This window comes from Cyrtonyx montezumae, unplaced genomic scaffold (assembly GCF_038088225.1).
Source record: "Cyrtonyx montezumae isolate F1298 unplaced genomic scaffold, pur_monq_1.0 scaffold_13, whole genome shotgun sequence".
NCBI lineage: Eukaryota > Metazoa > Chordata > Aves > Galliformes > Odontophoridae > Cyrtonyx > Cyrtonyx montezumae.
In genome coordinates, this window is record NW_027071859.1 from 19,592,209 (window position 1) to 19,615,382 (window position 23,174).

General features: G+C 37.7%; 1 protein-coding gene across 1 annotated transcript in view; it reads left to right on the plus strand.

Moving 5' to 3' along the window:
- The first annotated feature begins 988 nt into the window (after positions 1-988).
- MYOM2 (myomesin 2) overlaps positions 989-23,174 on the plus strand; it is an 81,861-nt gene continuing 59,675 nt past the window's right edge. The window contains 9 exon segments of the mRNA XM_065730769.1: positions 989-1,049; positions 8,498-8,631; positions 9,662-9,781; positions 12,221-12,359; positions 12,555-12,712; positions 13,555-13,647; positions 21,729-21,817; positions 21,895-21,945; positions 22,215-22,379. Of these exon segments, the coding sequence (XP_065586841.1) occupies positions 8,525-8,631; positions 9,662-9,781; positions 12,221-12,359; positions 12,555-12,712; positions 13,555-13,647; positions 21,729-21,817; positions 21,895-21,945; positions 22,215-22,379 (922 nt within the window). The 5' untranslated portion in view covers positions 989-1,049; positions 8,498-8,524.

Genomic DNA, 23,174 nt, shown 5'->3' on the forward strand with positions numbered 1-23,174 from the left:
TCCCTTCCTTTCCTGTCACTCCTGCCTCATGGCAAATCTCTACAGGGTTGCTTACCACCAGAGGAGGGTACCACCACTGAGCCCATGCTAGCTAGCTCAAGCAAGCACTGCTGTCCCATCACATCTGGATGTGTCTGAGCCACGACAGCAGTCCTGTGTGATGCTAGCATCTATGCTTCTGCCCTGGACTTACCAGATGGAAATCTGGGAACCCTATAGGCTCTGAATGTACATTTTAGTTGGTAGTCATCAGGGGATCACCAGTATCACAGAACTGTGTGCTTTGGGTGGTTTTATTTTCTTTTTTTCTTTCTCCGTTTTTCTTTTTTCTTTTTCTTTTTTTCTTTTCTCCCACCTATTGTATGTGTTAATTCGTCTTATTTTACCTATGTGAGGTAGAAGAATCTCTCTTAGGTCAACTAGTGACATTATGGAGGTGGAAACAGTGAGTAGGAATTGGACTCTCCTTAAATCCATGTCAGTAGGCTTTTTATATAGTTGCTGTGTCTTAATATATTGCAGTCATGTTCTCCAAAATCCAAGGTGCTCTTAAAGAGGCAGGGGAGAGGCTCATTTTACAGCCTGAGGCACCAAGGGGATCTCATGTCTCTACTAATAAGATTCTAGAGTTTATGACTCCTTACTGGTCTAAGTTACTGATTATTTTAAGTCTTCAACCACTTCTAAATTAAATGTTTAAACTGTTTTCTCATAATAAACCGTTTCCCATGTGCTTGGTGTTGCACTTCCAACTGAAACTGCTTTAATCAGGACTGAGGTCTGTCTTTTATGAGAGTATAGTTTAAACTGCATATGGGTTAGGGCTTTTCTCTTCCTTATACCACACCCTTACTGCCTATTAGGCTGACCCCAGTTTTGGGAGAATTACTTGGTTAGTTCTATATATAGCATTGTATCTGCCCTTAAATGGGAGCGAAGGGGCAGTAGCCTTTAGAGAGGGGAATTATTTTTGTTTTCCTCAGCCAGAGTCTACTAAGCTGGGAAAGGCTGGTCTGCTTCTCTGCTTTGCAATATTTCTGTATCCCTTGGTAAGTCCATTCTTCATCTAACTTGCTCTTGTTCAGAGAAAGGGGAGGGATTATGGGGAATGTGTTGCATGTTGAGTGCTTTTCTGTACATAATAAATAATCATTCCTTCTTTGGGGAAAAGCAGCTATAAACAGGACACTGATTAATTTATGAAAAAAGCAAATGAAAAACGAAAGTAGATTTGTTTCACGCTGTGCATAGCTAGTTTGATCTTAGTGTGAATTATGTACCTTTATTTTTCTTTCTTCTTTCTTTTTTTTTTTTTCTGAGTATACAGAATTACATTATACCAGTATATAGTTCTGTTGGTATATGTGCATTCACAGTTGCACATATATTGATAAAGTCCTTATTTTTTTTGTGGGTTCATGATATGTGAAGAAAACATAAAACGTGAGTTTTATGATGGATAAACTCAAAAAAAAAAAAAAGCATAAAAATTCATCCTGTAGTAGCTGGCAAAACTATTTGGTATGCTGAGTAATGAAATGTAGCTGAGACAGAAAGTTCTAGTTTTATTTTTTGTCTACCATACTTTTAAATACATCTTCAGAAGATGCATTTCTAGTGCATCTATTGCTTTAGGCTACGTGATGTGTTCTGTGCCAGATAAAAATTCCAGCCAAATTCCACTGATAGTGTCTGTGGAAATCATGTTCATACTCTTGAAACTTTGCCTGTGGGTTGATAATACCTGTGAGCCAATGAAAGTATCATAATGAAAGATAACAAAGCTTGGGATGATGGGAAGTGGCTGAGTTTCATCATCTCACTGTCTCGCATTCCTTGCTGTCCAGCTGAAGGGATTTTACTATACTTGCCAAGTCAACGGAAATCTTAAAATCGTGCTGGAACTTGTTGCATATCCTTATATATTTGGAGTGCTGGGATGTCAAAGTTTCAGGTCAACATGGCCAAATGCAGCCACATTTAATTTCCAGCGAAATATTCAAAATTCTTAAGAAAGCTTCTACTTAAATAGAAGAGGGTACATGGTGCTTGGCTTATAGCAGTGATAAGGCAAAAGATGTTAGATTGTGGTGGTGGGTTGCTGTGTGTGTGTACTCAACTCCCTTCCATCACAAGAGCTGTGAAAAAGCCACAATTGCAGATCAGACTTGTAAGAATGCAAGAACCAAAGCTCCCTGCATGGCAGTGACCTCACTCAGAGGAAGGGTAGCTGGGGGGCAAAGCCACGGCCCTGCCTCCTGTCTGCACACTGCAGAGCATAGCAGGTGGTGGACTTTACCAAGAGTTATAGCTGTGACCATGATTTGTGTTAAATTGCCTCCATGCTAACTGTGATGGTTAGAAGGTAAAGCAGACCAATGTCTTTGCAAACAAGACCACTTTATATAGTGAGGTGTTAAATGTCTCCTCATTCATAATGTGAACTTATTAACAAAAACCAGATGCATCTGTGATGGTCATCATCAGATGCTTGAAAAGGTTGCTTTGCTGGATGTTCAGGTATCTAGAAATTGGTAAGGGAGTCCTTTTTTTAGGTTTAATGAGGAAAGTGATGCATGTATTTCTCAGAATGATTTGAACCAGATCAAACATCTCATCCACAAGGCTTCTGTTTAAAACAAATATGCAAAACTAGGCAATTCTATTCCCAGACAATTGAGACATGATCAGTAAAATATGAGACCAGCTGTAATATAGCTAAAGACAAGACAAGGAAGAAAAAAAAGACAAAGAATTTTGAAGCTTGATGACTAATGTCTGGAGTTCCATATGGTTTAAGCGTTGTGAATTCCGTATGCTTTTTTAATTTCAAAAACATTTATATTCTGTTGCCAAAGAAGTTGAAGCTGACTTCTTATGATGCAGAAGGAAAAAAAAAACAAAAAAACAATGGGAAAGACAAGTGTCTTAAACTAACAGTAGAGTATGAGGTTGAGTTTCTTTCTTCAGTTTATCCTCTTTTGTATAAGATCTCAATGCAGACATACACACAGGGATAAAAGACTGAAGAAAAATATTAACATTTTAGAAGTTTATTATTAAAATGGAGAAGATGTTATCAGACCCCCTACGTGCCATTCAGTTTTAGACTGCAGTGTCTATGAGTGGCATGATTCATGCAAACTTTACAAGTATTCTACCACAGTGAAGTTTCCTGGGGGAAAATGTTCTTATGTATCTGCTGTAATTTCTACAGAATTGCTTAAGCTATCTGGAAAAAACTACATGTTTTCTGAGGCAGAATGGTAATTTTTTAAGAAGGTTATTAGAAGCAAATGATGTCTGCACATACTTCCCTCCCTCTCTCTTCTTCCTTTCTTTTTATCTTTCTTTGTGACAGGTAAGTAGTATGGAATTAATTGTATTTTAACAGCTAAATATCACGACCTTTCATGTACAAGAGAAACATTAGTTGGAAAATTAGGGCTCCTGAAAAACTTACTTTGAGTAGCAAACAGAATTACAGATTTTCAGAGGGAGCAGTTCCATGGGGAAAATCAGAACAAACCTTTGATTCAGTGCAAAAGTTCGAAGTTATTTAAGAAAGATGAGATGCTGAGGAGGCTCAAGGATTTATGCCCATAGGAGCAGGACATACTGATCTTTCAGCCAGAATGAGAAAGATAGGCTATGTGAGGGCAGACAAGAACTTGAGAATCATTTTTGGCACTTCTGCAGATAGACAAGGACAGAGATGAGCGCAGAAAGTGCAAGTTGCATGGTGTAGCACTGACAGGTCAGGCAGAGAGAGTACATACTGTATAGTGCATCTCTCATGACACGAACCTCCTCAGTCAGAGAATGCAAGTTGTCTATCTGTGGCGACCACAACTGTGTTCTCTTTCCCATGACATCTGTCAATCCTATCCATCAATTTATTTGGTTGTGTGCCTGCTCTCTGAGGTTAGGTGAATGATCATGCTAGAATTTACTGCCAGTCCTTTAAATCTTAAATTAACTCACTTATCAAACTCAATTCCTTCATATCAGACGCTTGGCTTCCTGCTCCCAAATGTGGCCCCTTGTCACATGGTCCTAGATTATTGCTTTCTATTCAGGTCAGTATTACGATGGCATGAAACTATGCATATTCTTGCCTCGGAATTCTGCTATCTACTCTCAAGTTTTTTATTCACATATATAAGTTATACAGATGCTACCAAATGTAAGGAAATGTATATTTGTGTAAACTGATTTGATCAATCTAACTTACACAGATTTTATATTGTTAATCATCATGGGCATTTTGGTTGATGTATTATTTTTGTTCGTATTTAATATTCCTCTGAGTGCTTTATATAGCACACAGATCCTGCTGATGTCAGAAATATCATTTAGAGTCAGAGAAATAAATAGCTATAAAAAATAGAAATGTAAGGATACAAAGGTACTATGCTCTCCCAAAAGAGTTAAAGTCAGATAAGAAATTAAACACCTTGAACTGTAACTCTAGATCTTTTTCTTGAAATCCAGGGAAGTTAATTGGATCTGCATGGATGAATTTCAAGGGTTGTTTTGTGACCAGTTCCCTTAAACTCTTGCAGTCACATATCACTAGAACTTCATGAATAAAATTAACATTATTAATTTTTTACAATTATTCAAACAACTATTTTGTCTTTCTCTTGGGTTATTTATGTCATCCTTTCATTGATTTCTCAATTCCCCATAGGGAAATGCACTTTTTTCTTTGATGCCTCTGTCAGATCATTGCCCACATCTTGCTATTGGATCAGTTCCACTACCTGGCATGCCAGTACAATCAGGTTTCCAGTAGTGACTAAACCCTGATTTACCTAAGTCAATAAATTCAGTGTGGCTAAGTTGTTATTTGTGTATCATGTTAACTAACTCTGTTTCTGGAGCGTTGACTAAATATCAATACATATTTCAAACACCTTGTATAAATGTATATCAATGGAAAACTACAAAACCAGTCAGTATTTTGTTCCTAGTAATACAATAGAAAATTATCTTATCCTAAACTCGAGATACCCTATGGGTTCTGTAGATTCTGCTAAAGCTGGTTTTACACTGGGGCTGTGATTTTGCTCTTCAGATAGTCATCTTTGCAGGACTACTAAGTATTAAATACAAAGTCTGCAAGCATCATTGTAATTAACTGACGATGATTATTGTACTTGGAACTGTTGCCAGGCAGCTCCCCTCTGTGTTAACAGAAGGCACAATGAGTCTGGCTGCTAACAAGCTCTGCTAATTGCTTGCATGTAGGCTGGGAGCAAAGGACTATGCCTGTTTGTGTTCTATAAATGCTTGGGTAAAAGTGAAAAATATCTTAACTGGAATTTCGAGATTTGTGTGCTGGTTAACAGAAAAAGACATGCTAGTTAAAATGTAAGTTTTACGTTTAGTGGGAAAGGCAGAACTGTAAACAGCAAAGATATTTCCTCCTATCTCAGAAATGAAAATAACCTCGACTGCGATCCATCCAGGCATATGGAAATTACTGTGCAACCCTTGTCCACAAATCAGATCTCAGGGGAGTTATACACATAGCAACGCATAAGTTGCATGTTGATAAATTCATAGAATTTTTTAATGGGGCCACATGTAAACATGAGTAGCTCTTCACAGCTGAGTCAGCTCAATCTATGGGTTTGCCATTTGCACATTCATTTAAGTGAAAGGGCTAATTAAAAATAGAACAGAAGGAACATAATACTATTAACTGTTCGGTTAACATACAAACTTATGAGAAAGACAAATGTCATACACACAATGGGTACACAGACAGCAGGAAGAAAATCAGTGTTTGATCTCTGCAGGCATCACATCATGTTCAGATACCAAAAATAGGAGAAGCCAAGGCTGCTAATCTGTCTGTGTAACTGTGTTTATGTAGCTAAGACAATGTGTTACTCCTATAATGAGTTAATAGGTCCAAGTCAGCTCAGCATTGTGTTAGGGCACGTAACCAAATCTGCATCTCTGCAAGGTGTTGTGCCATGGTATACTAACTTGAATGTTAACTTTCTTATTTCTCAAGAAACGTTGTAATACATTTTCTTAATGTCTCTAACTGCTGTTATAAACCTGCTTTATTTTTGTCTCACAGCATATGGTATTTTGCCTAAAGCTCTAATTTCTGCGTGTGTGATGGTAGGTTTCACCTCTCTTTAAAAAAGGAAGGAAAAGGTAACTTTTCAGAAGGTGCAGCTGTCAGGTGGAAAATTATAAAACACTGCCTGATTAAATCTTATGTCTTTTTTTTATCTTTTTACTAATTTGTTTCTGCTATTAAATCTATCTACTAAATACACCTAAATATACCTGCAAGGAGATTTTTTTTTTTGAAAACAAAGACTAGGTGATGTGAAAATGCCATGACTTGGAGGAGTCTGATTCAGCTTTTGAATACTTGAAACTAACATTCATATGGAGCTAAAATTTATAGTACCATGTGCTGGAAATGGGGTATTTGTGGGTCCTTCACCAGAGTTTAAAGTTAAATTTCTTCACACTTTAAACGTTGGTTTTCTTGTTTGCTTTCAGTGAATCTGGATGTAATTTTGTAGGGTTCAGACAAATTGCCAAACACACACAAAAAGTGGAGGGACTTATTAAACTTAGTTCCTGTTTTTTAGTGAATCATCTTTCCTTCTTCCTAGAAGTCCAATGTGCTCTAAAAGTAATCTAGCTTAGATTTTTTCAAGAAAAAATTGCTGCAACAAGATGTACAAAATGATTTCTTCTGCATACACAATCTGGCTAATAATACAATTAGTAAAATCTAGGCCACACTAAAAATTCATGCAAAATTCTTGATTATATTTGTGATTTCCAACAATATTATAGTTGTCTCCCTATTCTTAAATAGGAATTTCACAACTTTTTTTTTTTTTTAACTTGAGATAACATTAAAAACTCTGGTACTTGGAAGAAAACATCACTGCTTTCAAAACAAATATTCCATATTTTAAAGCCTATTTTAAGAAAATGGATTGCATGTGCTTTTCCCAACATACAAAGAATAATGAAGTAAAAAAAAAATCTTAAAAATTGAAAGTTGACACTGACATGGTGTCTGAGTTTATTTAATTTTGAATTGGATTTCATTTTACCAGAAACATCTGTTCTCCTGAAATAGTTATTCTTCTAATTTTGAAGTGCGTATTAATTTTCCTCCTCAGAGCACAGGTATATGGTAGCAGATTGAAAATAAATTAAAATCAGCCATTACTAGTGCCTTTGAAATTAATTAATGGGAGTTCCCACTATATCTAAGCAAGCAGGGCCTGATGGCCCCAGGGGTTGTCATGGACCCCTGGGTCACAGGGTAGGCCCCAGGAGGGCTGGGCAGGGGCAGTCAGGTCCATGACTACCCTGTGGCCTTGAAACCCTTTCACTGTGGCCCCTGAGTGACCTAGCGATGTTTCATGACACAGAGGTGTGTCCCAGGCCATGCCATAGCTACTGGGCAAAAGAATGCATCGAGTAGAAACAACTGGGGCATTCTCCTTTCCTTTAAGGAGCAAATTGGACATTATTTCAGGAATTTGTCTAACTTCAGGATTTGACGCTAGCTACTTTATAGACAGGAAAATTGCTTATTTTGTCACTGAAGAGCAGCCTTCTCTTGGGGAAAGTGTTGGCTGTTTGTTTGCCTGCTGGAGTCCTTCATAGCCATTTAGGCCAAGTGGCCCAGGAGCACAGAGCTCCACAACCAACTGAGTATACAAATAAGACTTACAGTTGCATAGGCTGGCACCTACTCAAGATATGGCCAGTAGCATTCCACACATCTGCAAGTTTTCATCGTGTTCCTCATGAGCATAAAGGGATGCGGATACCTCTGTCTGCTTTCAACACCTCAGCTAGGAATTAATGCTGACACAGTGGGAAACATTTCTGGGAGCTCTCCAATCTTATATCCTAATCAAACTTGGCAAATGTTTTGGAGGCATTCTGCAGGACCACAAGAATGAGTGGTCTAGAAAAGAAAAGAAACACATGAGAAAAAAACTGCATGAGCCAGCTTAGTTTGGTTTATATAGGAGAACAGAATGGAAATGTGAATGCAGTGTTGGAATCCTCAACCTGCTGCTGCAGAGTGGGTGAATACAATCTATTTTGTGTTGTCATGGTGAACTGGGCTAGAAATGGTGAGTGTAAATTGCAGCAAGGGATAAAGCAAAAGGATTGAAGAGTGGAGAGGTTAAATACTTATAAAATGTCCCAAAAGCTGTCAAGTTCTGTCCCTGGAGACTTTTAAGGAGATATTAAATGACATCTAGAGAGAAGACAAAAATGATCCATCAAGATCTTCTTGCTCCATCATCTATGATTTGTGGCTTACTTAGAGGCTAATCAACAGTCCGAGGTGACCATGTGTATAATTGATTGCTCTGTTTGCCACAGAGTGATGAAATTTTGTACTTTTGTACTTGTACACATGTACATGTATATATCAAACTTAAGTATCTGAAACGTATGGCTAAATGTGATTTCATTGCAGGAATTGCTGATTTTAACAAACTGAAGTATGTCATCAGTAGCAGTGCCATTTTACCAGAGAAGACACAAACACTTTGATCAGTCCTATCGCAACATTCAGACAAGATATGTACTTGAAGAATACGCAGCAAGAAAGTGAGTACCATGTATTTCTCATATATCGCACAGAGATTTTTCTGTTCTGGATAAGTCAGGTATTAGTATCAAGATATTTACATTCTCCTCTCCCTCACTGGTGATTTATTCAGAATGGTACTTCTTCCATAGAGATCCTTTTTGTCTGCCATCTCCCACAAGCATAGCTAGACAATCTAGTTACATAGCAACTCACCTACACAGGCCTTTTATATGAGGTTTCATCCTGTTTACTACCTCCAAGTTGGCTCTGATTGAAACTCACTCTGACTTAAGCAAAATTACTGTGAAATAAACTGTAAGTCACAGAAGCAGTTTTTAACTCATTCTTCCATACAACATGAGGAGGATATTCCTTCTCCTGAAATTGGCTATTCCTAGTTATGCCTTTTTTTGTCAGTCAAATTTTTTCTTTCTTAAAAAGCCAACTGAGCAACAAAGCAGTTTCAGTTCCTCTTATGGAATCTCAGAGTTTTAGTTTTAAAGCCTGGAATTTTGAATCTGGGTTGCTTAAGAATTACTGTCCTTTCTCTTCAGTAATTAAGTTGCCTAGCAATTAAGTTGCCTAGCTAACTGTCCAGCTTCTGCAGATTCCCTTATGAAATAGGGATTTTACAGGGGAGATTATGTGAAGTGTAGAAAGGCAAGAATATTTAGAAATATGCAATATTATAGGGATTCTATGTACTTTGATTCTTAGACAAGCTAGTACCCTTGTGATTCATTAAACAGTGCTACCACAGCACTTAAAGGATTGGAGCTGAACTACAGAGTATGTATTTAACAGAATCAAATGAAATAAAATGTCTAATGACCTCAATTGATGAATGATGGGCATTAAGCTTCTCAAGGTCAAGTGGGAATCAGAGTATCCTAGTAGCACTGGAGTTAGTGAGAAATGAAAAGGAGCATCCTTACTGAAATATGCACAATTATTGAATTCAACTTGTTTAAAGTAATTTATTTGACTTTTGTGAGTGCATTTTTCCCCAGAATTGCTGGGTTATAGCAGTGTTTTTTATATTTGAAGGGCTGCTTCTAGACAGGCTGCTCACTATGAATCAATTGGCCTGGGAAAAACAACATGCAGACTCTGTGCCAGGAGGGCACGCAGCTTGGCTCATGAAGCAATGCAAGAATCCAGGAAAAGGTAAAGCTCTGCTGGTCCATCTGACCTGTGTGGTGGCTCTAGTCCCATTCAGTATCTCTCTTTTGCCAGGGCTCTCTTCAAAGTCAGCAAGACTGAAGTCTTCTCTGTTACTGTTTGACACTAATCTATTTTGGCTAGAATACTATATCACTGAGTATCACTTTCGGTCTCATATTTCAATCCAGAGTTGTTCCCCTTAATCCCTAGGCTGGTCCTTGAAAATAGCTTTAAACTCCATAAAAGTTAGATTCTGCTTAGGATCTAAAACGTTTTCAAACAGATCTACTTCACTGTTACTACGTTTCTGGTTTGGATCAGTTTAAACATTCTGAATGCTTTCCTTAATACCAAGATGGCTTATTGTCATGTCTCTATTACAGCCTTGGTATGAAGTCTTAGAATAAATATGCTGGCAGCAATACTCCTGTTAGAGAATCTGTTTCTGCTCCAGCATGCTTTACAGTGACTGCAACAAAGATATAGAAGGTGTATGATACAATAATGAATTCTGCCTTATTTTTGTAGAAATGTGTTGAGAGTATCATACACGTTTAGGGTTCTAGAACTTTCTTTTGAAAGATACGTCCTAGAAGTAGAATGTTGCAGGAGAATAAAATACATTTGCATAATATAACTTACCTTTTAAAAACCATCTTAAATTTTATCAAAATTAAATTATACATGGCAAAACAAGGCTGGCATTCAAATTACATTGAAGTAGCAAAACCAAATATTTAAAAAGTACTAGCAAAAATAATAGCTTAATCTACTTGTTCACTGAAGATCATGAAAGTCATCTCGCTTCATTGCATCTTGGGTTATACTTTTAGATTCTGTAATTATAGCCATGTTAGAAATTTCTGATAGCTCCTTGCTTTTGTGCTGTTGTCAAGGCCAAGTAGTGTAGGCTGCTTACAGAATCATCACGAATGAAGGAGCAGGAGTTAGCTCCTCCTAAAAATGTTGATGAGCTTTTTATAAGAATTGTGAAAAATATATGCATTTAGTTCTTCCTTAGTTTCCCCAGGTGGCTCACTAACCCTTTTAAAAGCCACAAATTTCTAAAGAGGTTTTCTCTTACTTGTAGTTTCTGTAGCATGTCCTTCTTGCTCCTGTCCAAAGATAGTTTTTGTGTATGCAGCGGTTCATCAAATTTTTGTGAACTCCTTGGTGTGTATCTGTCAGGTGAGGCCATCTGGTGCAGCCCTTGAATCTAACAGTGCTTCTCAGGTGCTAGAACCAAGGGCATACCAGAAGCATGGCCCAATTTGTATCACAGTATGACAGACATAGAAACTGCCTTCACTACTCTGCTTTATTGAATCCTTTGGAAGGAAAGTTTAAGGCCAGAGGGAAGCTAACCAGGATCTTGATCTTGAATAAGGCTGTGAAGTGTCAGGTAAATATGATCATGACAGCTTCCAAGAAATACAAAGCTATGGTACAACATATACAGGGGAAAAAATAGTGAAAGAATCACAGATTCACAGAACTGTGGGGGTTCGAAAGGGCATCAAGAGATCATCAAGTCCAATCTCCCTGCTAAAGCACGTGCCCTACAGTAGGTTGCACAGGTGGGTCTTGAATATCTCCATACAAAAAGTCTCCACAACATCTCCGGGCAATCTGCTCCAGTGCACCACCACCCTTATTGTAAAGAAGTTCTTCTGCATGCTAGTATGGAACTTCCCATGTTCAAGTTTTAGACCATTACTCCTCGTCCTATCAGTAGGTGCCACCAAGAAGAGCCTGGTCTCATCCATTTGCCTCTTATCTCTTTTTTCTATACTTATAAACATTAATCGGGTCCCCTCTCAGTCTTACCCAGGCTGAACAGACTCAGGTTTCTCAGTGTTTCCTTGTATGGGAGATACTCCAGGCCCTTTATCATCTTTGTGGCCCTCCACTGGACTAGGAGATCCCTGTCTTTTTTGAGCTGGGAAGCCCTGAACTCGACTTGCTAGTCTATATGTGGCCTCACCAGGGCAGAGTAGAGGGGAAGGATCACTCCCCTTGACCTGCTGGCCAAGCTCTTTTTAATGCGTCCCAGGATCCTATTGGCCTTCTTGGCCACAAGGACACACTACTGGCTCATAGCCAACCTGTTATCCACCAGGACACCCAGGTCCTTCTCCACAGAGCCCCTGTGTATCAGGTCAGCTCCTAACCTGTACCAATACATGAGGTTATTCCTCCACAGGCACAAGACTCCGCACTTGCTCTCATTAAATGTCATCAGATTCCTTCCTGCCCAACTATACAATTTGTGCCATATTCATCACCTCACATGCTCACTAGGATATGCTGGTAGATAATTCCTAAACTAAGTTTTCCATCCTGACATGGTTTCAAAGCCCTTAGCTGCCTAGTATGTATAACTGATAATCTTAAAGCTTCACATTGGTTGTTCTTATCTGATATTTCTTTCTTGTTCTACAGGACTCATGAGCAGAAGTCTCATGCTAGTGATGAAAAAAGGATCAAATTCGCCAGTGAGCTGTCATCTTTGGAAAGAGAGATTCACATGGCCAGGCACCATGCTAGGGAACAACTGGATAGACTTGCTATACAAAGAATGGTACAGTACTGATTTTTTTTGTCCCTATCCAGATACAATTATAAGATATACTAAGATTTAGGTCTATGTTTCAAATATTAGTAGTGACTTAACGTATTTTGACATTGTGGATTTTAGATTAAATCTTCCAGACCATTTCAGTCTAGTGCTGCTTCCTTTCTTTTCCTACTTTTATTGTTTTCCTTTGTTTAATAGGTAGAAGAAAATATGGCTCTGGAAAGGCATGCTTTTGAGGAAAAAATAAGTCGAGCTCCTGAAATTCTAGTGCGTCTGAGGTCTCACACTGTCTGGGAAAAGATGTCTGTGCGTCTTTGCTTCACTGTACAAGGATTTCCTTCCCCTGTTGTTCAGTGGTAAGAAACTGGCCTTATCCAAGCCTCTAAAAATGTTGTAAAGTTTTCCCCATTGGGAATTTATGGCATTACTGATAAGCGACACATACATAGTGGCTATGTTAAAAACACCTCACAATCCTCATGTATGTGCTTTATCCTAGTACTTGACACTGCAATGGGAAGAGTGGTAGGAAAGCATGCTGAATGGCCACGTGCAGTGTGGGAATTAAACCTGAGCATTTCAGAAGGCAAACTGTGGAAAGCATTCTATTCCTTTTGGCCATTCATTTCCCTGAAGATGAAGCAGAAAATGGCACAACATGCTAAGTTCATGGACTACTTGCTAGGCCAGGTTTAACTTGCAGAGCACTATTGTTGCCATGGGCAATTGCCACACTGTGTATTTGCTTTGTTGTCAGCTCCTGTTGAGGTGAACACTGATTGACTCTTAAGCTGCCCTCCAGTCTAGATAGGTGCTACCTGGTATATGGTGCATATATCTAACCCTATTTCTGTTTCCCTTTTGTGAGCTGAAGGGCTTTACTGTGATCAAAGACAAAGTTTGCTTCCCATCCTGTGTCAGGGCTAGTAGACTGGAAAGTTCAAGTCACATCCTGTCTTTTTCTACTGCCATCTCTTCTGGTCTGGGTGCATTCCTTTCCACTTTATGCTGCAGTGATGGTCCTCCTTCACCTTCATGGCCTGAATGTGTATTTATTCATATAATATTGGAAAATACATGAGTAGAGAAAACATATAGAGTTCTCAGATTATAAAAAATGGTTCCCAAAAGTAAAAAACAACTTAATTATTGCAATGAATAGAAGCTGCTATTAATTCATTTTTTTCTTGATTGACAGGTACAAAAATGAGGAACTGATTACCCCTGCAAGTGATCCAGCAAAGTACAGTGTTGAAAACAAATACGGAGTACACGTGTTGCATATAAACAGGTATACAGTAGATTTTTATACTCTATGCAAATTCAACATACTTCTCTCACATTTAGACTAGAGATAGTTCACTAAATAGCTGGGTATTATGTCATGAAAATGAACTGAAAATGAAAAATATATTTCCATTATTTAGCTTTGTCAGTCTATAAAAAGATGGTAAAGTAGACATAAGTGGCTGAAAGAAGTAGTTCCTTTTTTATTAGAATTTTGTTTTCTGGTCAATCCAAGTAAAAAACCTGTATATTTAATGTTGTATTCATTCTTTTTAAGTTATCTAGAAATTCATCTGGCCATGGCAACAATACCCAAAGTTAGTTTTTGTTTTATTATATGGTAGGTTTCATTTCCTCTTGATCTCCATTTGTTTGTTCTCTGGAAACTAAGGAAGTGTTAACTTAGAGAAAAAAAATCATCTAATTTATTTTGTTTTTCAAACTGATGTTAATCTTGCAGTATAGAAAATGCCTGTATAGAACACCTTTCTAAACTAATGCTCCTACCAGGCTGTCTTAAACAACTAAAATGTTGCCTGTTGCTTATGAATCAGTACAAATTATTTTTTTAAATATAAAATCCCAGATTAAAATGAGGAAGTAGCAGCAATTTCAATTATTCAATTAGAAAATTAATATCTAGAGAAGAGGCACAAAAAACAACTTGTAAATTTCTCCAGAACATTAGTATCAACTGTGGTCAAACAGCTGGAATATTTGTAGCTAGCACTTGTCTAGTCAAACTTTTGATCTTCTACTGTTTTCACCTGTCAGCAGTGGAATAAACCCTGATCACAGCCTTGTGGCTTTAGCAGAGAAAATGACTGCATAATTCTTTCTACTTCTGGAAGGGAATACTCGTCTTTGTTCCTGAACTGAAGTCCAGTTTGACTTGTCAACTTTCTGTAGCTCAGAATAGGAGAAGAATATCCCTGTACAGAAGTTCTCAGACAGAACCACTCTTGCTTCTTAAGGGATATTTCTCAAGGAGTAGTAGTACTTACAAGTACCTCTAAGATACAGTCTTCAAACCCAGGATATCAGTAATCTCCTGACTGCTCTCTGTATCCATGGGATGTCTCAACTCAGCTGGTTCTATCCTACCAGCATTACTTTTGGAGGTGAGGTTGAAGGAAAAACACAAGTTACTTCACTGCAATCCTCTCCCTTGCAGGGGATGAAAAAGAAAATTGCTTTACTCTGTCTGGGTGTGTGTGGCAGTGAGTGATAGATGAAACACAGGTGACTTTATGCAAGTAAATGATTGTACTTGTGTTTCTATTGCTTAGAGTTAATAAGCTCCTGCCTAGTGAGTCCTGACACTCAATATGTAGCACAGTATCCTTTGGTGACTTTTAGGGTGTAAAATGCTTTTCGAGGAAGCAAGAATCAGTGAGGAAAGTGCTTTCTGAGTGCCTGTAGCTACCATGTTGAAGCTATCTTATAATTCCCTAGTGCTATTTTGTCCTTCTGGTACTGGTTATCAGTCATGTGGACAACATTCACAAGCACCTTTCGGATTGTTCAGATACAGCTGTACTTATTCACACATACCTTTAGAGCCATTGACTGCCATCCACTTAAGAGTCCATACCTACCTGTTGACATTCACTGTTCACTAGGTGCATAATGCTTTATGTATGCATAAGTGGTCACTCATGCTCAGTCAAGCTGCCCTCTCCAACTAACACTGCTTTGTTCTTTTTCTGTTCTGTCTGGTAGTGTGGTCTCTTTGCTAGCCAAGGTTACCTAGGTGCTCTCTGATAGGCCCACCTTCTCCACTTAAAATAATACTGGGGAAATACAGACCCAGAGCTATAATTTGTTTACCATACACTCATACAGTTTATTAACTTAAAAAAAATAATAATAAACTCTATTTGAGTAGAGTTTTTTATTACTAATCTGCTTTATTTCAAAACTTCACCATCAATTGTTCAACGCTTTCCAAAAGTTGGAAAATCAACTGTGGGAAATGGAAGAATGTTTTGATAGTTTTTCTATTGCTAGTATTAGATGTACTCCTATTAGACAATTAAATTATATGTATTTGGTTAATAGATATTTTAAAGTTTTAAGTAAATATATATATATATATAAATTCACTTCAGATCTTCCAGAAATATCTCTATGCATGCATATTTGGAGCATTATTTTTTTTCCTAGAAGTAGAACAGTTTGGATTTTCTACCTATCCACTGCAGTGCTCTTCTCAGCTGTTCATACCAAAGTGCTGAGCTGCGTATCATCTGATCCACAGCCACTCAGAACTGCCTTGGAATTTCTTGGCTACCTTTTTAGCACATCAGGGAAGCACAGGGAGTGAACTTTTCCTTCTGATGCAAGTGTGATATTTATTCCTATGAGTATTCCTTGATCCCAGTGGAAAAATTCTTGAGGTGCCAAAACGAAGACGTCACCTTGTCAACTTAAAGCAGTAACTGGACACAATTTCATCCCTCCCATTTGCTGTATTCCATGGCCCATGTCTACAGCAGATCATTTTCATTTCTCAGTCTCATATTTTCATGATGCTTTGTGCTCAGTTTACCACTTTTTCTACATTCATTCAGCACTATTGTTACCATACAGTTCAACTCTTGCTCATTTTAAACTGTTTCAATTTGGAGCTTGAGCTCAAGATCTCCTTATGCAGTAAAGAAGGGGGATACAGAGTTTTCATGGTAATTCTTGAACACCTCACAGTTATAGGGCTCATTTAACATTTATTTCTTTATACCATCTAATTTAACTACAGATAGTCAGGTAATCCATGAAAATATTTCTCTATCAGAGGTAGTCAAGATTAGTACACTTTGTTACTCTATAGCATGGCTGAAAATATTTTATGTTAGTGTATACCTCAGTATTTAAAATATAAACATTTTGAATTTCTTAGTTGATGCTATTTGTTTAGCCACAGGGTTTTGTTTTATTTCCTTGTCTTCTTCTTTTTGTTTTTCTATGATACATGGGCTAGTTCTTTAACTGATATGAAAGTCAAGTTGCTCCTCCAATGAACTGGTTTTACACAATCATGAAGGGCTACATTATGTATTCTGATATAGTGATAGAAGAGACAGTAGCATGCTCCAGGTGTTACAAAAGCCCTGCAGTGAGCAGGCAGATGAACTGATGGGAACTGATAAGCAGAGAAGGAAGTTTGATTTTCTAGAGCTCTGTCAGTGTGTGGTGCAGTTGTACACTACCACTTGTACAGCGCTCAAAATTTGGCAGTGTTTATGTTTTATTAGGTCTACCTCCCCTTCCTGTTTCAGTAAGTCACTGATTAAAATAAAGTTACATCTAATTGCAGCAAGAAAGGGTTTGTGGTTCCATCAGAGAAAATGTGTGGCAAAGCCAGCAGAGTGCAGTGTAATACCTACAGCCAGAAGGAAGAGCTAGCCTCTAATCAAGCACTCAGCTCCTAAGCGTCGTTAGCACTGCTTTAAAAAAGAAAAATAAGCTTAAAAAATGGAATGAACCTTCTTTTCTAACTATTCTCATTTAACAAATGACACTGTGCAGTCAGTACAGTGCTATTTTAGTTTGATTAGGAACAAAAAGCTTGAAATGATTTAAGCTGGAAGTACGGAATGAGGCGTGCCCTTCCTCCTGCTGTGGGTGGAAGTGGGACAGAGTACAGGCACTGCAGCAGAGGTGCTTCTGTTCAGGAGACAGAGCCTTAGAGCTGTGTATAGTTGATTGTGTTGTGATAGACTTCAGGTCCTGGTGCTTTGCAGGTGTGCAGTGCCAGTGTATGTACAGGAAGAAGGTATGGTGCGCTTCTGTTCTTTCTGCTTTGCAAAAATGCAAACAACATCCCCCACATGAAATGATCTATAGTTTTCTGACCTGTCAGTTACTGTCCCCTATAAACTGCAATGGTTGGGAGCCAGTGAGATGGGCATGAGGCAGCGTCAACCTCCATAGGTCCCCTATTCAGTAAGAACAGAAACCAACCAAACAAAAAAAATCTATCAGGTTCAGTCTGACTAGAGAATCAGATGATGAGATGGTAATCTTGCAAAATGTTTCCACATTTTGGTGTCATATAAATGTAACACTGAACATTTTGTCATTTCTGTTCAAGGAGGCAATTTTAACTCTTGAAATTTTCTATGTCATGCTTCCTGCTCTTGACATGCACTGAATTGTGTTCTCATTCAGGCAAAAATATTATCTTAGTCTCAACCCCTGTGTTTAAATCTACATGATGCAGATGGGTGAATACATGCATTTTAAATATAATTATCTGCTGGGGAGTATTCTCCACACAAGCATTAGAGCTTCAGAACCTCATGTGGATTCAGGACAATTTAATTTTCACAAAAATTATTAGTACCTTGGAACATGTGTGAAGTGTTCTCACACCTCATGCTTTCTAAATGTACTCTATGCATATTTTATCTGACCTTTGTAAAGGTTGGAAAATACATTCTCCATCGTGACACAAGGAAAAATGTTGGACAGGCTACACCTCCTCTCCTGGGTACTTCAAATATTATTTATAGATGGTCTTGACTCAATGCACTTTAAAGTGCATCTAGAGAATCTATTTTTTTTATAATCACAGAGTAGAATGTAGTTTTCAGGATAATCCTCAATCTGAACATTATCTGGAACTGAAGGAGAATTAGGATTTGATGTACCTTGCCATCTTATTCAGCTTCTTTTGGAGTGTGTATTAAGCCAGTGTGATGTGTAGTTCTGGCCCACTAATCTCATACTCCTCCAATATCAAGGCAGGCCATTGTGTGTTAGGCTACCCAAGATGGTTTGATTTATCCCTTTGTGACCTGGGTTAGAGGTCATAGCAAGGTTTCAACTATAAAATGGTTTCAAAGGAGTGACCTCCAGAAAAATAGATAGAATTGCTAAGAGCTCTTAAAATGCCTGAACTGTGGAATTATTATCTGTATGATCAAAATAACAATAAGTACCTTGTTCCTCATCATAACAGTTTTGTAAAAAATAAGTGAGGTCAGTCTTGTAAAACTAGTTCTCACACCATCACTAATACAGACTATTCAGTCAAATAGGTCCTTTAAGACATTGAGATGATTGGGCAAAAGAAACAATCCTTTTGTGACTCTTCTGTCTGTTCTGGAGACTTTTATGATTCTCTTTCATTTTTATGATTTTCTCTTTCCTCTACCCTGGAGACTCAGAATACATCAAGGGAGGCATTTTGCTGTTCCTTATGAGAGCGAGAAATTATGGAGAGGACTGAGTAGCACAGCTATGTATCTATTTGAAAATTTAATCAGATATCTGCCATGCTGTTCCCTTGTTTTCTGATTTTTTGATGCTTTGAGTGAATTCAATATTCAAGCAGAATATGGCCTCACATTTGTTCAGAATACTTCTCTCATTTCTGAACTATTTTTATGCCACGTTACTGTTAATAAATTATGTTTCAGTTCCTGAATCCTGAGTGATACTTATAGAAATTAATTCCTATTGATTATTTTATCTGCTGTTCTGCTGGAAAATGAAGCCAACACTGAGAGCAGATGCTGACTATTTTAAAGTAGTAGCTGACTTAACCTCACTGTATATATGCTCTTATTTCATCTGTGTCAACACTCCCGTAAGAACAAAATGTTGAAGATCAGCTAAGCAGTATTTGAGAGGAGCCTGAAGTTGTGCATTATTTATGAAAGGGAGCAGCCTGTTGTAACAGTGGTGGGGCTGCCATCCATCACTCCATTATGGTGTGTGTGTTGTAAGCTGTTCGAACTGTATCCAGCTGGGGATGGATCACACTGGCCCTGTAGCATGGCTCCTGGAGAAGCCTGGAGGTGTAGGTTGGAGGAAGATGTAGTATACCCCCATAGGTCTTCAGGCAGGGTGGGGAGTGGCCTGGAGAACAGGAAATCTTTATGAGGCATCCCATATTTTATGGGTATCTAGGGATGAGGTCTGCAGTGTATGCTGTCTCCTGAGCTGTGCCTAGAAATCTTTTGGAAGCTTTTACACACTAACACATGCCAAAGTCTGTTCTAGCTGGGTGATCCCTGTATATTACATATCTTATTGTGTATACTGCATACTATATAGTACGATGTAGTATATGTATTTCCTTTATAATAGATGTAGGGCAGAGTGAGTTGTACAACTTGAGTTCTGCCCACAACCAATTTCCTAATGCCCCTTGTAAAAACCTTTTGAGATGCCTCATTTGTTGTTGGCTTGTTCCATTACAGCAAGTCACTGTACTGAGCTGTGAACAGTGGGTAAGTTATTTCAGTATAGAAACATTGACTTAGGAATAAAACAACAACAACAACAAAAACTGTACTAAAGTTTTAACTTACTTTTGACACTTTACCACACAAATGTTGATACAGTGAAACTGGGATACTAAAAAAAAAAAGGTTTTTATTATTAAGAAGTTAATGTCACCAACTCCAACAGGTTTCAAGGAAGTCCAGAATCATTTATGCTTTGTGTAGATTTGTGAACAGGTATTGACATTTTAAAAATAATTCCAGAAAACTCTGAAATACTGAATAACATTTAGCCAAGTATTTCAATTCTTCTCTAGTGTTTTTCAGGCTTACTTGCAGCCCAGGCAGTAGTAGAGTGCTAATGGGCTTTACACTCTAACTCCAAGCTCTCTTAATAGGTGGGCTAATATCAAGAGTTACTCCTCTGGCTTTGATAATTAAACGTATGACTGATTCGGTAGCAGGGCGTGCTATTTTGTGAATTGTGTGCCCAAGATTTGCCTCTAGGAGGAGCTGTGACTCCTGTACATTCAAAGAGTTAAATCACAATTTAGTAGAGCTTTCATCCAGTTGTATTTTAGGCATCACAGTACAGATAGTATCATTTTTTTATAGTATGACACTGCCCAGAATATATGTGAGAGCTGAAAAAAAGGTGTCTGATATGCCTGTCACAAGTGCTACATGACCCCAAATTGGCTTTCTCTTCTGCAATTTACTTCAAACAATTTTATGTATTCTTTCTTCTTTCACACCTGGGAGATAAGACTTCTTAGAAGACAAGTACAATCATAATTTCATCCCTTTAATCAGGCAGTTGCCAAGAATATACAAATTCATTCATTCTTCTTAGGGGAAACTAAATGTGTGCATGTAGGATTTTCTATATCATCACTGGAAATTCCTGAAGGGTCTCCATTAAATGCATTGGAATACATAGAAGCAGGATTTAATTGTTTGTATTTCAGATAGCACTCTGATTAATTGATGGCTAAACATAATAGAAATTCCAAGAAATAGAAAAAAAGGTAATTGCCTCCCAAAATTTATGTGCAAATGAAGAATTAGTTTTCTTCCCTTTATTTCAATTTTATGTCATACCCATTGGAGTAGTATTTCTTGTGGCTGACCACATCTCTAATAGAAAAAGGTTTGGACTTGTATCTTCATTAGCCACATATCTGATAGCATAAATTCTTCTTCAAGTTAGGAAGTAGTAGGTGAGATATTCCACCGCTGGGCACTTTTTACCATTAAATAATGTGTTGGTTTTTTTAAATTATTTTGAATTCCCTCATATTCTCCTTACACAACAGATACATTTTTTCACTAAAAAAATAAATCAAACTGAAATCTTTATGGCACAATTTAGGTCAGATTTCTTTCTGTTTTGTTTTATTTGTTTGCATTTCCTAGGAGGTATGAGAGAGGCATAAAATGCTAGTATCTACTTTCTGTGTATCACTGTAGAGGGATGTACTTCAGCAAGAGTCACATTCTTTTCTTCCATGTATCTCTATTAAAATGTGTGACAGAAGGGCAAGACAGATTAAGGAGAGAAGTTACATAGCGGAAAAGAATAGCCAGACTGATATACTTGAGCTCTCTCCTTTTGATCATTCTCTAAAGGTCATCTCTCGTTTGCTCAAGTTAATGCAACCTGCACATTAATCCATGATAAAACTGCAGCAAAAAAAGTACCAGCTTTTTGATTGTCTTTCATCAACTTTTACACTGTTCAGTGTGAGCAAAGAGCTTTGCTCAGAGTTGGCACTGGTTGGTTTGTGATATTGATCATTAAGAGCATTTGCATTTGGCCTGAGTCATTTATTTCCTTCTTTTCCATTCTCAGAGCTGATTTTGACGATTCTGCTACCTATTCAGCTGTTGCAACAAATGTCCATGGGCAGGCATCAACTAATTGTGCTGTGGTTGTGAGAAGTAAGTTTTAATTTATGATTAAAATAAGAAATAATTATCACATTCATGTTGTTGAATCTTTACTGTGTGTTTTATAGGGTTCAGAGACAGTGAAGAGCCTCACCCAGCTGGGATAATGCCCTTCCACTGTAAGTAATCTATAAAATTTTTGCTAAGGTAGTTTATATTCCCTTATCATTATTAAGAGTCATAATAATGTCTTACATATGAGAAAATTAATTGTAACTTGTTTCTTCTGGTAGCAATATTAGCTGTCCAGATGCTTTTTCTTTTTCATTTGCATCTATAGATCAGAATATAGTATACTAGAGAGTTCTATTTTCTATACAGATTAGATAGCAATCTGCTTGTGCCAACTACGATTTACTTAAGCTTGTTTTCATTTTCTCATGCATAGTGCCACTGTTGCATGATGTTTGCTTCACACACTTCGATGTCCAATTTCTGGAGAAATTTGGAGTCACCTTTGCAACTGAAGGTGAAACACTGACTCTTAAGTGTTCTGTGTTGGTCACCCCAGAGCTGAAAAGACTACGGCCTCGTGCTGAGTGGTATAGAGATGGTAAGTTAGTTCACTGAATAGAAGCTACCTGGAAAATGCTAGAGGAGACACCAATCAGTTTTGAACATGAAATTCACAGGTTTTATTTCAGAATAAAGCAAATAAGCATATCTATTTAAGCATTTATAGACTTAATCTCTCCTTAAATAGTGACTTGGTACACCTTTTCTGGAGCTCACATTTGCAGCAAAGGAGGTAATCTCATGTTGTCTAATAACATAATGGTTAAAATGTTTACTGACCAGATGGAAATCTAAAGTCACTTCCTCACATGAGCGCCCCACGTTGTTCCAGTTTTCATCCACCATGAATTATTGGTGCTCTATGAAGCAACAGCTTATGGCCCTTTCAGATTAATAGTGTTGCCAACATAATTCCCTCTTGATAAGTAATGGATATGTACATGGATTACATTATTTCCAAGAGGTGTAAAGCTATATCAACTGGCAGAATTTATCCCCAAATAGAGCAGGAAATCATGAGGTATGCACCTCTGCTATGTGCTACAAATCTCTGTTGAATCTCTTGAGATCTGAAGGCAATGCATAAATACAAATGATGAGAAGGTTAATAATTCGTAGAACATTATTTTCTGCCAATGTTTTTATGATTTTTAAGATGATACTACTCTTTAATTTTTCCTAATATTTTTCAGTTTATATTAATCAAATAATATCAATTGAGTCCCTGAGAAGGATGTGTAAGGTTCATTTATAATAATCATACACAAAAGAAGTATGTGTTTATTCAGTATTAATAAGCTTCACTCATGTGAATCTTATTGAGGTTGTCTAC